Source organism: Prunus persica, chromosome G2 (assembly GCF_000346465.2).
Source record: "Prunus persica cultivar Lovell chromosome G2, Prunus_persica_NCBIv2, whole genome shotgun sequence".
Classification (NCBI taxonomy): domain Eukaryota; kingdom Viridiplantae; phylum Streptophyta; class Magnoliopsida; order Rosales; family Rosaceae; genus Prunus; species Prunus persica.
In genome coordinates, this window is record NC_034010.1 from 20,363,252 (window position 1) to 20,379,855 (window position 16,604).

Below are 16,604 nucleotides of genomic sequence, written 5' to 3' on the forward strand. Positions count from 1 at the left end.
CTTTCTTTCTTTATTTATTATTATTATTTATAAGTTACGTATTTGGAAGGGATTCTAAACATGGACTTTCTCATTACAATTTATCTCAGTTCATAAGAAAGATGCCACGACACAGACCATGATGCTTTCTTTTCTAAAGGCAAGAAGGAAGAGCGTTCGAGTGTTGGAACGAATTAAGTATATTGATTGCTGCCTTGACAATTTTGACTTCCTAAATTATCCACTTGGTTGACAAAACTCACTGATTCTGACTTGTAAGCCAAAAGTGCTCATTACTTTGAGATCATAATCCAACAACTAAAATTTGACTTTCTAAATGACATGGTATGCCTTTGCTTTGGAGAAAAAAGGATTCTTAGACCATGAACTCTTCTCCTCCCGGAGAAAAACTTACACGTAATGGGTGTATCTTTCATGTGCTAAAGGGTTGACACATGTTACATGTTTCCCCAGTATGATCGAGTCTCCAATGCACATTTTCACCAGGGCAGACACATTTGCAAAGATAGAATGTCACCAGTGCTCAAACTTTCGACCGTAGATGGGGAAGGGGACTCTTAAGCCTCAATGAACATCAAGTCCTAATTATAAGAATGACAAGGAGGGGAGGGGAAGGGGAGGGGAGAGTGGAGCAACATGTACTCAAAAAATTAATACTAAGACAAATCTACTCTTCAAAAATTTCAAAATACCATACCTTACTCAGATCCCATTTTTGAGGTGGCAAATTTAGGCATGCCAAGTTACTACCTAGGTTCAACATCCTAGAGGCATGCCAAGTTACTACCTAGGTTCAACATCCTAGATCATCACCCCATGGCATTTGATCATTGCCTGCCCTCGCCAGTCAAAAACAAAACAAAAAATTTAATTCCCTGGTGAAAAGGGTATAGAAAAAGCTAAATATATACACCATAACTGTCAACTGCACGGAGACGCGAAATCCAGACATGTCTTGCGTATTTACAGGTCCATTCGTGTCCAAACCAGATAAGTATTAGAGTAGTTAGTGCATTCCTTACACGCCTATTATCCAAGAGAATCTTCTGTATCTTGTTCATCTTCATCCATTGCATCACCCAATTTTTTATCTTCAGCAACCTGATCACTGCCCTCAGTCTCTGAATCCGAAATTGATCCACCTTCAGCATCAGTTCTGTTATCTTCTTCATTGTTCGAACAACTCTCAGTATCTGAGTCGGATGCAGTACCCTCTTTTTCTCTCCCGTGATCATCACTATCATCCACAGTTCCACCGAACTGCCCTTTTAAGTCTGGAGCAACAATCCCAATCATTTCACTCAGTGCTTGACGTTCGCGATTCTGTCTTCTGGCAGCAGCATCAGAAGAGGGATTACTTTGGCTCTCAGCCACCTGATCAGTGGAGTCGTGTGGCCCGGCAGCACCTTCCTCATTGTTGTCTCTACTTCTTTGAGATTCATTATCTCCACCGAGAGAAGGGGCTGTGCTGCAAGCCCAGCTACCAATAACTTCAGAAGCTATAAGGTCTGCTGTCCTGATTGCGCCACAGCCTTCCGTATCTCCCATATCTTTTAGAGTTTCACGGGGGCTATTTGATTGAGAGTGACGCTCCTGACAAATCATTGGTACCTGCTCATCGTTTTCTTGTATGTTGGCTTCATCATCAAGTTGCATCGTATCCCCATCAAAAGTGACAATCTTATTCAGATCAATATTCTGCTCGCCGTTGATTCCAGGGCTTTCAGTTTCAGGAACTTGCTCAGTCTCAATGCCATCTCCCTCCATAATTGGTGCTGTGCCAACACCATCAATCTCAGAACCAAAGCCACCCTTGACCCCATGGTCTGCACTTGTAAATTCTACCTCTTCGGTATGTTGACCTTCTTGGCTTCTGATATCACAGTCATGCTTCTCTGTAACACTAACTTCATCACTAGAAGTTACAACTTGATTTCTGTCAGACCTCTGCAGTGTTGTAGCTGACCCTGCTTTACCAGTAATGTTATTATGATATCCGATTGCTTCATTTCCTCTGCCTTCAGTTCCACTTATATCACCAACAGTCACATTGAGGTCAATATCAACTGATGTGTTATCATAATTTTCCTCATCTTCCAGCGTCCTCTGCATTGATTTCAACTGTTCCTGCTGTTTAGCAAAAAGTACAGAAATCTCCTCGGTTGTGGAATAAAATGCTCTTAGCTGTGTCTCCCTGCATAGAAACCATATGTTCACCGTTTAAGTAAATGACTCCTTGAAATGGTGCAAATCCAGCGTTAAAAAAAGAAAAAAGAAAAGGCATAGTGGCAAATTACAACCCCCCCGCTCCCCCAAAAAAAACTCGATTGTTAAGAGTACAAAAATTTGTACAATCCAAAAACTTGGGGGGGTCTGATCATGAATAATCCACAAAAACACTTCAACAGAAAGAGTTTCACAAACTCAGCAATGACATAACAGGGAAATGAGGGATCGGAGAAACATAAAATAAATAAATAAAGAATATAGCCACAAAATTGCAGATATGAGAAAAACAGTTTACTCAAGCCCTATGCAGCGGTAATAAAATTACATTATATAATCCTTCAGGAATCTTTACCTAAGCATAATTCTTTCTCTGGCAGCTTTAAGTCTCCGTCTCTCAAAATCAAGATCTCGCATAGCAGCATTTATCTCTAGTTCAAGGGCAGAAACTTTGGCCCATGCTTCTTCTCGAGCCGCCTGCTACCAACAGCAAAAAATACATCAGCTAAAGAAGTAACTATAAATACATACAATAAATTTCTTTCTGCTTCTACCTACAAGACAACATGGTTAGCACATTATACCATTTACAACACCGTAGAAGGCAAAATAAAAACTTGCATTTCTACCTTTTCACTCTCAAGCTCTTTCCGCAGTCCTCTCATCTCATGTTCAAGTTCTTCTACTCTCTGCCCAAATATCCAAAATGTGGTAAGGAACTTAGCTACAACAGCTATTTGCAAATGAAGATAAACTATAATGATATCTAAGTAGGCACAAAGGGGCATATTACTATTTTTCGACTTTCGGAGGTTGACTGCTCTTCAGAAAGTTGGGTTTCAAGCTGGCGAACTTTATAGTCAGAGATAACCAACTTTTGCCTAGTGTCTTCCTGCAGCACACAGGGGAGTCAAGATAAAGACCTCCAATGGTTCAAACGAAGTATTTAATTACACAACATGAAATATTTTATATATATATATATATAAAGGTACTGCCAACATTACCAATTTGGTTCTCAAGGTTTCTAATAGTAAACATGTTTCTCTCTCTGATTCCTGAGACCACAAATGTCAATATATCATTCCTCAATACCACCAAAATATTATAAGCATCCACCTATGAAATAATGAACTGTAAAAGCATCCAGACCTGAAGCTTATTAATTACTTCTTGTTGCTCTCTCTGTCGTCTCGTGGCAGCATCTGAAAATCGTTTTATTTCCTCTTCAGCCTCTAGTTGAGCTTTCTGCACTGCTGCTTTTAGATCTGCTGCAGCCTTTTCTCGTTCTTCTCTTCTCTGATTGCGCTCTTCATCCAGTTGTGCCTTGAGTTCAGCTATAGATGCTTTCTGACTACAAACAAGAAATAAGACTATCACAATATTTTGCAACACAAATAAAACTTGCTCTAGCTTTCTGACTAAGGTGGGAAGAGACAGGCAAGGCACCACTGTTCTAGACAAAACAAGCCATGCTAGCATCAGCATGCTCAAATGAAGCAAGATAAACAAGTAGTTAATGTGTAAATCAATATTACCAAAAAATAGCACAAGTCATCCCAGCTATAGCCATTTGTTACACTGCTTTCCATCACTTCTAAATGGAAAAAAAAAATGGTAAAAAGAAATAAAAATTATTGTAAATTTTATTTGAATGTATTGTTAATGCCGGGTTCCTGCAATGCTTTTACCAATCACCACAACTCTCTGATTCAAAAAAGTTGCCCCCAAACAAAATGGTGTCCATGTTCTTCCCAGGCCATGGATCAGAAAATTTGGAACTCTAGATTTGTGCACGACATAAAATCGGGTATAACGGGAAGCAACTTGAACTCCTAGCCAGAAAAAAATGGGGCCAGCTATTCAAACAATATTGTGTTATTTCTTATTGGTAATACTATAAGTTGACTCTATTGAGAAGAATAATTATATTAGAAAACACATGACCAAATAATATGTGCTTTACCTATTGACTATTTCATTTGCTTCAGAACATGACTGCATAGCAGCACTGAGCCTTTCATTGAGGTCTTCGATAGCATGTTTTGTTTCTGCAGATATTCTACTGGCATCTACCAGATCCTTCTGTTTAATCTCCAGAGTGTGATGCAACTCACTGAGTTGATCAAGGTAAGGTCTTGCAACTGATTCTTTCAATTCTTTCTTTTCCTGCAAATTGAACAACACCTTTCATCTATAAGCAGACTGTTGTGAGCGAGAGAGATCACAAGTCAACAGCAGCATACATTTTCATGACGCTCAACAGCCAGACGATTCTCATTGCGCAATGTATCAATTGTAACAACTTGAGTTTCTAATTGCTTCCTCAATTCCTGAATACGGGAGTTTTCAAAGTTAATTATATTGACTGTCCATGAACAATTAACAAAAGTCCTATACGTCAGCAACCACTACCGTAATATCATCAAAATGAGATACCGTGTTTGACCGTTGAAGACTTCGAAAATCATCAAGAGATATAGGACCCTCCGGAGCACCAATGCCAATACCTTTTAGTCTCTTCGTATCAGAAACAAAATCCTCTGTATTAAAAAGAGAAAAGACGTCAAAAAATAATGAAAACTATGTCACATACAAGAACAAGTAATATTAACTACTCCGCCAGAGCTACATCCACAGTCATGCAGACCATTTGATCTACCTAGAAACACAAGAAATAGAATGAGGCACAGTATCCCTACATTCTCTAGTTTTCATTTTTTTTCTTCATTCGTCTTATTTCTCCAATTCTCTTTCTAATTTTTTTTCTCGTTTTGGAAATTTCAAGAAATGAAACCTTAAACCCCACAAGACACCTTTAAATGCTAGGCCGACAACAGTGTTATTTCACTGCCAACTCCAAAAAAAATTTCTAGTTTCAGGTTCTCCAGAAGTTGATCACCTCTAGGGCTTAGCCATCAAATTTTTATCCTCATTAGTAGCATTTGACATAGCTTAAGTACTACAAATTTCTAATCGACAACGGAACATTTGTTTTGATCAAATCTCTACGAATCTATTATGACCTGAGTAAAATAGTTATGTACAGTGGCACTTCCCAATCAGCAGTTTCCACCGAAAGACTTGAATGCTTTCATGGTTGCCACAACCACAAGAAAGATGTGGTTTAGCCCCATTTCTGATTTTTAACAATTGTAGGAACACCACATGTACTCACCATCTAATGTTGACTCCAATATGAGAGCAGCATGAGCACACACGAAGAAAACTATATAAAGTGGATTAACAACTACCATACTAACATTGTCATGAATACCTGCTTTTCTTTTTGCAAATGTACCATCTGTACTGGTATTGGACACTAAAACTTCTCTGTATACGAATGCAAATGCAACATCTGTAATTATATGACAGATAAAAAAGGTCAATAACTTTCTGTAAACGAGACTATGGCTTATCACAAACTATAAAATAAAAAAAATAAAAAATAAAATAAAGGAATCTCAACACAAACCCTTAGAATTAACACCTCTCAAATTATACTTTAAGAAGCCTACTTAATCTCAGCATCTCGATTATTAATAATTACCATGCTGAGGAGGTGCAGAAGGAGATATAATATCTCCATGGCGTACTTCAGCTTCAGGGCCACCTTTTGTCAACTTCTTCCAGTTGACATATGTCCCATTTGTGCTGCAAAAGTCCCAATTCAATCAAATACGTGATAATTGGAATATGAAGCTGAAAAATCTCTAAGAAGAACAGTACACAACCTCATATCTTTCAAAAATACCGATGGATGCTTCGTGTCTCCATTAGCAACCATCTTCCTGTATATCTTGCAATGTCTTGCACTAACCGCAGTGGATTCGATCTGGAAACGCACATCAGCCACGGTTCGGCCAATGTAATGCTCATCAGCAGTCAAAAGGATATTTATACCCTGGTTCGCAAATTTTTATTAATGCTTTTAAAAATTAGTACAAACTCACAACGACTGCATCAAAACAACATAAAACAAGTAAAAATATAGCCTGAAGAACGTCAATTATTTGATAAGCAATACATAAAACTTAGAAAATTTGTACAAAGGTCGGATTTTGAGCCCCAGTACAAAACAGTTTCAACAAAAACAACAAAACCCACGTTCGTTGCAGTCAGTAAATACAGCACATGATTTGAACAGAGAAAGAGAAGAACGTAATTTACGAGGTGGTTACCTGGCTGCGTTTACGGGCCTGGTCGGAAATGGCGGTGAGGACGCCCCAGACTCCAGGATCGTAATTCTGGAGAGGCTGGGAGGCGATCTTGGACGCCACGGAGGTCATGAACTGCCTGGTGCATTGGTTGGCTTGTGGAGGTGTAGTGCTCACAGCGCCATTGGGTTTTGTTGGAGTGGGATTTGAGGGCACATCGCTTTCGCCTACGGCAGACATTGAAGGACGGAGAAGGAAAGCAATTAGCAGAGGTCTTTTTTGAAACCCTAATTATCAACAATTTGGGGAAGAAGTGACACTGGTTGGACACTGACTGGGACAGTGAGTTGGCAGTTGGGATTTGGGTCTTCTTATGATTGGCAATACTCAATTTCTCACTGTGGTGGGGGGGTGGGGGGTGAGGGACATTAGGTTTGGGAAAATTGTTGGAGAAGCCGCAGTATAATGCACCATGTCAGCAGCATACATGTCAAAGTAATATTAAACGCCAAAAAGATCATGTGTTGGGTATTTTAGTCTTTTCGATAAGATCATGGTAACGAAGACACAAAAGTGATAGGGTCATGGTAACGAAGATACAAAAGTGATAGGGTCATAGGGTACGATCTCAAGATCATAATAACGAAGGTACGAAAGTGATAGACAACCTTGATTGTGATTCTCATTGTAGAATCTATTACCTGTTACGGTGCGTTTGAATGAAGGAAATAAACTTGAGATTTTGACAGAACTCATAATTTCTAAATTGACATGAACCAACTCCCGTGTTTTAATTAAAAAAAACATAAAAATTTAGAAATTCCACGTGAGAAAAAACATGGAATTTGGAGATTATAAATCCCAACTTTAAATTATATCTAAAAGTCGTCATTTCTAAAATTTCAAGAGAGATTAAGTTTTTTAAAAAGATAACTTTACAAATAAAGATTAAATTCCGTGTTTTAAATCCATCACCCAAACAAGAAACTTTACAAATACTAAAACATTAATTTCCGTCATTTAAGAAATTCTTTGTACTTTTAAATTTCTTCATCAAAACGCACTGGTAGAGCATTTCCACCGCACCCCTCTAGTCCAAACAAAAGGGGACCCAGGCCCTTGAAACCGTTTCCAGCGATACAAAACAGTCCAGGCAAGGTGTGGGCTCCACCAAGCCCTGGTAGGCCCGAATGTAAGAACAACCCGAGCTATTGCCTGAGGGCTATGACGTCAATGATGACATCAACGACGAAATTTTTTAAAAAAAATTCCAAAAACAAAAAAACAAAAATTTTCAATATATATTTATAAATGCCTAGCCATATTCTTCACTTCCCACATCAAAACTCTATACAAATTCATCTTCTCATATCTCATGTGAATAGTGTTTGCCCTTAGGTTGCCATGACAATGGGTGGAAAACCAACAAAAAAATTGCTAGGACAGACACTATTCAACTATTCATGTGAATAGTAACGACCATTGACTCCCCTTGCCTTTTGCCATGACAAACACGTGGAAATGCTCTTAGATACTAATTTCATTCCTTGTTGTCTTATCTTCTCTTCTTCTTCTTTTTTTTTTTTCCGAAATTAGGTATGTTTCTTCAAGATAAACAAGATGTTTTTTTTTTATGTAATTTTAAATACTAATACTTCTAATTGAAAATGAGTGAGAAAATAAGATCACTGGGTCGAAATATCAACACTTACGCAAATAATATTTTGAAACGATAAAACATGAACCAAAAACTTGTTCACGTATTTGCCAGATAACAAATTATGCTCATTATGAGCAGGAAAGGTATAGAAACCCAAAAGCTCAGGCCAAAAAGAAACAAACACGCACAGAAAATACAAGTTTTGTTAATTTGAGTGATATTATCATGTCATCAAATAGCATCCCTCCAGAACTATAAATCTAAAATTCCAGATCCAAAAGTCACATTACAAAGTGACCAGAATGGGCTATACATATTCTGCCGGTGATAACAGCACACGAGAAACGCATACTGCAACTCATTGCTAGCGTACAATCCTGAATACAAGACCTCCAAAAAAGGTCATGGCCACTAGTCAAACATTCCAGGTTACCCAGCAAGCGGGTTAGCATGAATGGTCACTCGATTGAGCCTGATCTCAGCAAGAGGTCGATCCCCAGGTCCAGTTGGAGTCTGCACAAAACCAAACACATTAGATAAAACCATTTTTAAACAAAGAACACCAAAGAAAATGAACAACTTTAATCAAACATTGCCAAACCAACTCAATATTATCTCTGTGTAATAATATATAGTTCATCGATAGGGCTAAAGTCCTTTACCGGTCTGATCACGACCACTACTATTTCCATCAGAACAAATCATATTTCATTATATCTTTTCCATACATCAGGGAAAGACAATTGTGGTACAGAAAAATAGATTAACATCAGCTGAAATGAATGAACCAATAGAGTATGCACATCCAGATATGTTGCAAATAAGCACAAATTATCATACATCATCAGGGAATAATTCACTTTATTGACATAAAGGGATACTTGGCTTAGTTAGCACAAAACCTTTTCCATGATATCAAGAACTTCAAACCCATGGATCACTTTGCCAAACACAGTGTACAATCCATTTAGATGAGGCTGCTTCGCATAATTAATGAAGAACTGGCTTCCATTTGTATTTGGACCACTATTTGCCATTGATAGCATTCCCCTAGCATTGTGCTGCAAAAAACAAAGGGGGGAAATTGTAGCAATTTAGACATGAAAATAATGCTCAATACAGAAAACTACCAAACCTTCTAGTATACATGATATAATAAGATCTATGCTTGGGAAATAACATAACAAAACCGAGCTTAACCCAGCAAGCTCAAGCTTTAAAATATGTTACCGGCACAGAGCAAGATCATCATTACCTTTAGAGACTCTCTTATCTCATCATTGAACTTCTTGCCCCATATACTAGTTCCACCCTTGCCTGTACCTGTTGGGTCTCCACCTTGTATCATAAACCCTTTGATATTTCTATGAAATATGGTTCCATCATAATAACCGCTGGCACATAGTGCCAAAAAATTCTGTAGTGAAATTAAACATGAGAATGAGTGACAAAACTATCGCCATGAACAAAACATCAGTACTAATAATCTCAGTTGACTCTACAATTTACTGCACTGAGAACAGAGAATCGGACAGGTCTTGCATGGAATGGTTGAAAACTGAAAAAATAGTGAGGATTTTTGACAAAGGATAATGTTTGAATCAAATAAAATAGAGTTCCCAACAAATTTAACAAAGAATTTCAGGCGTAAGTAATTTCTATGGTAGCTGTCCCAAGCGTGACCTAATAATTACAATCAAAGAAGGCGCAGAAAGAATTTTATCGGGAAACAAACAGAGAGAGAGAGAGAGAATCTTCAGGTAACTGAGTTTACTGACCTCGGCGGTTTTGGGGACCTCGTCGCAAAAAATCTCGCATTTGATGTCGCCCAGATTTGTGTGCAGAGTGACTGACTGAAACACCCACAAAATCAAATAACAGAAAGAAAAGGATCAAATCGAAGAAGGTGAGCTGCTTCAAAGTTGAAATTTTATGGAAGCAAAAGTGTTCGACGAAATTACAGAGAGAAGTACTAACCATTTGCGTAAGACGAGTTTGTGCTGCTCGGGCTTCACAATTTTAGTAGAGCTTTCGCGCTATGGGCAGGTCTGGTCTGTTAGTCAGTCAGTGCGCTCGAGGGCTTTATTTATATCTGCCGAAGGGGTTGCAGTATCGGTTGTACATTGCTTTTAAGCATCAAGGGGTTGTGCATATTTATTCTCATGAGACTTTTATTAGAAAAAAACAACAAAGTAAATAAATAGATATTAACTCATTTGTTTTTTCTTTTTAATTTTACCTCAACTTGCACACATAGAAATGATGGTCATTAAATTTTCATTCTACTTCCTACGACACCCACACCCCCAACCCCACCAACACCACCCCACCCCCCTCTCCCCCCAAAAAAAAGGAGATTCACTATTATATCCAATGTAGGAGTTCAAATTATAAAAAAAACTCTATATGAAATGAACTTTAAAAACACACCCAAAGCTCAGTTACAACATAACAAAAAGGCTTTTAACTTCTTTTAAATTAAAAAACTGCCATTGATTTCTTAAAACAAACCCAACCTTAAAATTGACAGTTTCAAAAAAATTGTTAAAGAAAGCTTAAATTCACATTAAAACATTGGTATTTTTTTTCCTTTAATAAAATTTTCAGGAGCCGCTGCTAATTAATAAATTTTGGTTACAAATGAATGCAAAGAAGGTATCACAATGTCTTACTAAAAACAAATGAATATGTGGGTTAAACAAATTAGTTAGGATAGTGTATCCGTTCTTTTTATATCTAAGTTCGACTATTCACTTTCGTAATTTAAAGCAGTTTAGACTACAGCTTGGAATGATACAACTTTCTATATCTTAACTAACCTGCGAGTTGATTAGCAATTTGAAAGTTGGACAAAAGGCTTGTGTGAATTCAAGCATCCCCCATTTGACAAACAGAAATTCGAAATTTAAATAAAAGCAATATACAAACATAACGAACAATGTTAATATAAACTAATGCAACTAGAAGGGTATTTTTCTTTTATTTTTTTATTAATAAATAATATAGCCGTGCGGCTATAATAAAGAGTACGGCCGCGCGGAGCGGCTATGTTACGATTTTTATTATAAAAATAGTATAGCAGCGCGGCTATACTGTTTTAAACGTAGTGGGCGAATTGCCAAGACGGTCCTCCTTTTTTATAAAATGTATAGCCGGGCGGCTATACTCCTTTTAAATACACTGGGGGCGAATCTCATTGGGCGGTACCTCTTTTTATTTATTTTTTATATAATAGTATTAGTCTTGAGTCTAGCCGTGCGGATTTACGGGGGTCCTTTTAAATTTTTTTATAAATAGTATAGCCGCTCGGCGATACTCCGGATTGTAAAAAATAACAAGAGTATAGCCGTGCGGCTGTACCGGGGTCCTTTTTAATCTTCTGGAACGTTACGAACGTCAGTTTTGATCTTATGGAAATTCTGGGTTGGGTTTGAATTATCTGTTAAGCTTAAGAGTAGCCAATATACTCTGTGAATGGACCATTTTGAGACTTTCTTTTCTTGGACACGAAAAAAGGATTTCGAGCCATGGATGCCCAATATCGTTGAGAAAGGAAGATTGTTATTTTGTCATAAAAAGTTCTTTAGATTAAAAGGAAAAACTACAAAATAGAATTCAATTAATTTTCTTTTTATAAGTTTTTTTGATACAAACAAAAATTGAAATTACTCTAAATTAATCTAATCTACAAGAAGAGAGCTCGAACTTGGATGCAAGAGGACAGACTCACTACCTTGGCCAACGGGAGACTTTGGAAAAACCCAAAGGAGAGAGAAAATTTTTAAAAGAAGTAAAAATGGACAAAATTACCCTTATTTATTTTTTAATTTCCTAAGAAATCCTTTACATTTGCATGTCTTTGGTTTGAAAGTTGAGAGGTTATTCTGTCTTTTTTGAAAAAGCTTTGGCTTTTTCCAAAAGTGAAAGTTTTTTTATGGGTAAAACCTAAATTTACTAAAATGTAATTTGTAATTCACACGATGTCAAATTTATTGACCTAAAATCTAGTCAGTAATTTTGATGTCAAGAAAAAATCAAGCATGAAATGAAGAAATTCTTCAATATGGCCATTACACCGCTACATGGTATTACTAATTCACTCGTGTTACAACAAATGTAATTATTTATTAATACTATAACCACAATTATATTATAACACATGAATTAGTAACAGCATGTAACACTGGGCCACTGTCAAGTTAATGAAGCAGCTAATCGCACTGCTGCTATATATTTCTTTTTTCTCTGCAAGTAAATCGTGTCCCACTGAAAATATATCCCAAAAAGAAATTCATTCACACCAGCTGAAATCTTTCAAAAATAACCCGTGGTTGTTACAAAAGCAACTGTTAAGCTGTTTGCTTTTAAATCGTTGAAAGGCTTCAATTACTTCAATATTGTAGAATGACAGAACAAAGATGATACAGAAGAACCGAACGGAATGCTTTGCAAATGAGATAACAAGAAGAAAGTAAAGTAAGACAAGCAGTTTTTTAAGTTATCCATCTTCAAGAATCTCTCTGTGCACATGCATGCATGATGTGCTGCAGTATTTGTAATTATACCTATGAAAAGGGACTTTACCAGCCAGTGATACATTACAACAGGAGCAGTTAATTTCGCCAGCTACCCCACTTTTGGGTTGGGCGGTGCTCGGTGCAGTGGCAGTGCTGTTGCCTTGAGCACTAAGAGCTTCAGCTGCTGCTCTTCTCCTCTCAGCAGCAGCTGCCCTTTTCTCCCTCTCAGCTGCCTGTGCCCTTTTTAGTTCCTCCTGATTTGGAATCAAAAAGGGGGAAAGAATGCAAACTTTAATCAAGATGAACGAAGAGTGGAAAGTAAAGTAAGAAGCTATTGCGAACATGAGCCAGCCTAGTTTCAAAGGCTTAATATAAGCAGTAATATAAGCAGACATCGAAAATCTAACTGACCTCTTTAGAGATCTGTGATCCAGAGCTAGATTGAGGCTTTCCCTTAAGAATAGAAGATGTAGAGGGTCCTTGGTTTCGTAAATCCGTTGAAGCATTTTGGGAAACAGCAGCCTGAGCCTGCATATTTACATCACGATGATGTAGAAAGATTGAACTAAGAAGATATAGATGGAGGAAAAATAGAAATACTATACACGGCTGACACAATGATGTCAATTGTTCCTTTTGAATTACAATCAACAAGACCTTTCTCACAACTCCGCAAAGAAATCCTCACATAAATTATTTCAAAATTTTACTCTACTTTTCATTTTTTAGAAGACAACAGAAAAAGAGCCAAAATAGAAAATGAAATTAGCAATTCTCTCTTTCCAATGCCACCAATCGACCAATGCTGGGGGAGGTGTGAATCAACGGATGCAACCTACAAATCAATTTCATTGAATCACTGCATGAAGGCTATGGACAACCAATGCAAGTGCATCAATCACACCATTAAAAATGGCATTCTAAAAGATTCTTCAGAAAAACTAGAATCAAAACCAAGTCACCAGGAAAAAGAGGATAATCTCCACCAATACATCTTGAGGAACAGAAAAAGGACCAAATATAAGCAAAATATGCACCTGAGCTTTCTTTTCCTTTTCTTTTCGTAATTTCTTCAATTCTTTTGCCCTTGCCTTCTTTTTGGCATCTTTTTCAGCCTAAACAACCAAAAATGAAAGCAGATCGTATTCATTCATTGTCAAGTATCAATGCGTAACAAAACACAATTTGAAAGAGGCCTAAAAGATAAGGTTTTAAATGGTGAAATGTGCAGGCACTGCCCCAAGAAAGTATTGGTTGTGTTCCAATTACAATAAATGACAACCATAAATATCCAAACTCTTAAATCTCAGTATGAGCTGCAGGATTATAGTTAAAATGCCTGCAATTATGATCTTTCTCATTTTCTTCGCACTAAAATAGAGTATTCTCAAAACCAGACCAGGTCGACCAATTGAACCAGTTAATTGAGGAGTGGCCAATATGATTGACCCATAAGATCCGCATTATTAAATTTTCCAAAATCAGTGGCAAAATCAGAAGGTTGGAGGATTTCTTTTATAATAATTTTCATGTTTGATTTTTTAGGGGTAAAATTAGAGGAAAAAATATTGGGGTGGGGGGGCAGAGACAGGCTAAGTGGGGGAATTTTTGGGTTTAAATAGTCACCCCAGATATTTAAACTCCTGAACACAAATGTGTTTTTTGTCCTATTTCACATGAGTTGGCCAATGCATCAAACCATCCACAGAAACCAGGTGAAGTTCTGCAAACACTTACCTGCTTAGCAGCTTGAGATTCCTCCATCTCTTTTGTCAATGCACTAGGTACCTTAGCAGCATGCCAATCCCACTTATCAGGGTTTGAGGCCATGAACCGTCTAAATGTATTTCTGACCTCCTTTTCACTTGCCAGCATGTATGGAGTCTGTCCCCTTTCATCTTTGATGCAAGGATCCAGACCCTGTTCCAATAGTTCCAACACTTTATGAGTATCTCCAGACTGTGCTGCTTCATGCAAAGGTGTTGATGAACATATTTCCTCACCATCACTGTCACTTGATATAGGAAGTTCGACGGACTTCCCATAATTTGGGAAAGCTTCATTTTTTTCCGTACAATCAAAACTGTCAACAATGTCGACTTCTTCCATTCTTGGTATGATGTTGCGGTCAATACCTGAACTATATGGTGGGTCCTCTTTGGAACTTGAAGGAGCTTCATTCACATCTAGTTCGTAAGCAACTTGGGTCAATTGCTCATATATACGCCGAGCTTCCTTATAAGTAGGTCTCCGAACAGTCATTGGAACATTTCGAACAAGACAATGCTGATGACTAAAAATTGGTTTCTCTCCATTAAAAAGCAGTTGATGATTGCTAGAAGGAGCAGAAACAAAAACGCAAGATGAAGCATCAAAATATGGCTTCCAAGCAGCAAGTAGCTCTTGAATTTCCTAGAATGAAAGACTTATAAATCAGTTAACTTTTACAAGATTAACTAGAATATCCATCATAAAGGAGTGGCAATCTATTTTCACGTATGGTTGTCACCAAATCAATTAGAAATGTCACCGAATCAATTAGAGATGTCACCAAGTCAAATACCTTTTTCAAAGCAAGTTCATTATGACGTCGAAGAGAAGCACCGGCAGAATGTGCAGCCCTTCCACTTGCATCTTTCGATGACTGTTTTTTTCCAGCTTTGGCCCTTACAACATATCTGCACCACAAAATAAAGAATTCTGAATATCATAAATACAAAAAGAAAAATTATAAAGAAATGTAAATACAAATAATAAGCCAACCTGTGGAAGGTCTTGTGAGCCACAATCAAGTTACCATCAAAAACACAACCAGCAAAATGCCCACCACTTGCAAGCAACACAATTCTAAGATGAGTCTTATCTCTAGGCTCATGAACCAACGTTTTCAATCTCTCTATCACTTCCTCACATGACAAAGTACTTTCAGGTCCGGACTCATTTGTAATTAAACACTTCGAAACAGAAACTCGCTCACCCGTCTGAAGGTAGATAAATAACTTCTGCTGCCTAATACTTGCACTTGCCCTAGAAAACTTCAAAGAGCCAAATCCCTTTTCAGGCTCATCTTCCTCCGACCCCGATATACTCGAGACATCATAGTCTTTAAAAGAATCAGATGTTAATTCATCAAAGTCCTCCTCCTTCACAATACTCTTCCCAGCAACACTTAGCTTCACCTATCATCATATATAACGAAATAATTACTGCATGCCCCAAAACACGCACGCATACACATTACAGCTGAGGAATTAGTTCACTTAGTGAGTAACAAAAAGATCGGAAAAAAAAGTTCAATAACTCTACTCATCCCACACATCAAACAGCTGATTAGCAATTTGAAAGTAGTAACGCTGTAAGTTCGAGCATTCCCATTTAACAAACAAAAATGTGATAAGAAATTCAAAATTTACGCAAAATCAATATAAGCACATCCAAAATGCTAACAAAACAATGTATCAAACCCCAAGAACTTCGCTTTTTCCTCATTTACAAATGTTCATTGCATAAACCAAAGCGAGCCTCCAACAAAAATAATAACTAAATAAATAAACAATTCGAGAATAAGAAAGTAAAATTGAACAATTAATTTACGTTGAATCGGTGAATATCGGACTTGAAGTGCGCGCGCTGGTCTTCGAGGGAATCGAACTCGGCTTTGCAAGTGTTGCAGGTCCACCGAGGTGCTCCGACGGCGTTTTGGGAGCGGATTTCTTCATTGCGCTCAGGCTCGGAGTCGTCTAGGGTTTCGACGGCGGAGTTGTAGGTAGAGGTCTCGGAGGTTGAAACAGTAGAGAGGCTGGAAGATTGAAGGAGCTCGCAGGAGTCGAAGAAGTTGGCGGGGACGTCGAAAATGGAACGGGGTCGTTTCACTTGTGTTTTGGCCGTCGCGTGAGTTGCTGTGGTTGTGGCGGTGCGAGGAGGCTCGGCCGCCATCGTAGCAGATTGGGTTGCGCCTTTCTTGTTTACGGTTATCTATTGTTTGTATGTGAAGTGTGAACGTATCATCCGAGACGGCACCGCTTTGACTTCAACCTTGGCGAT

General features: G+C 37.8%; 3 protein-coding genes across 5 annotated transcripts; all 3 read right to left on the reverse strand.

Moving 5' to 3' along the window:
• On the reverse strand, positions 641–6,822 carry LOC18785942 (kinesin-like protein K39). Of its 2 annotated transcripts, none has more exons than XM_020557837.1 (13): positions 6,408–6,822; positions 5,961–6,130; positions 5,777–5,880; positions 5,504–5,584; positions 4,666–4,769; positions 4,473–4,559; positions 4,193–4,395; positions 3,379–3,580; positions 3,234–3,284; positions 3,020–3,118; positions 2,856–2,915; positions 2,582–2,703; positions 641–2,194 (listed from the first exon to the last, which is right to left on the reverse strand). In XM_020557837.1, exons 1-13 carry the CDS (start codon positions 6,621–6,623, stop codon positions 1,030–1,032), a joined length of 2,664 nt encoding a protein of 887 aa, XP_020413426.1. In that variant the 5' UTR covers positions 6,624–6,822; the 3' UTR covers positions 641–1,029. The 2 variants fall into 2 exon arrangements, with proteins under 2 accessions (XP_020413426.1, XP_020413425.1); XM_020557836.1 differs by having other exon boundaries at positions 2,582–2,706.
• LOC18786796 (peptidyl-prolyl cis-trans isomerase CYP18-1) lies at positions 8,083–10,148 on the reverse strand. The gene is made up of 5 exons (XM_007218470.2): positions 10,021–10,148; positions 9,822–9,896; positions 9,299–9,460; positions 8,946–9,104; positions 8,083–8,556 (listed from the first exon to the last, which is right to left on the reverse strand). Exons 1-5 carry the CDS (start codon positions 10,021–10,023, stop codon positions 8,473–8,475), a joined length of 483 nt encoding a protein of 160 aa, XP_007218532.1. The 5' UTR covers positions 10,024–10,148; the 3' UTR covers positions 8,083–8,472.
• On the reverse strand, positions 12,356–16,604 carry LOC18785109 (ankyrin repeat and zinc finger domain-containing protein 1). Of its 2 annotated transcripts, XM_007220838.2 has the most exons (7): positions 16,155–16,604; positions 15,324–15,739; positions 15,124–15,238; positions 14,298–14,972; positions 13,598–13,675; positions 12,972–13,088; positions 12,356–12,814 (listed from the first exon to the last, which is right to left on the reverse strand). In XM_007220838.2, exons 1-7 carry the CDS (start codon positions 16,494–16,496, stop codon positions 12,542–12,544), a joined length of 2,016 nt encoding a protein of 671 aa, XP_007220900.1. In that variant the 5' UTR covers positions 16,497–16,604; the 3' UTR covers positions 12,356–12,541. The 2 variants fall into 2 exon arrangements, with proteins under 2 accessions (XP_007220900.1, XP_020413522.1); XM_020557933.1 differs by lacking the exon at positions 12,356–12,814 and having other exon boundaries at positions 12,980–13,395.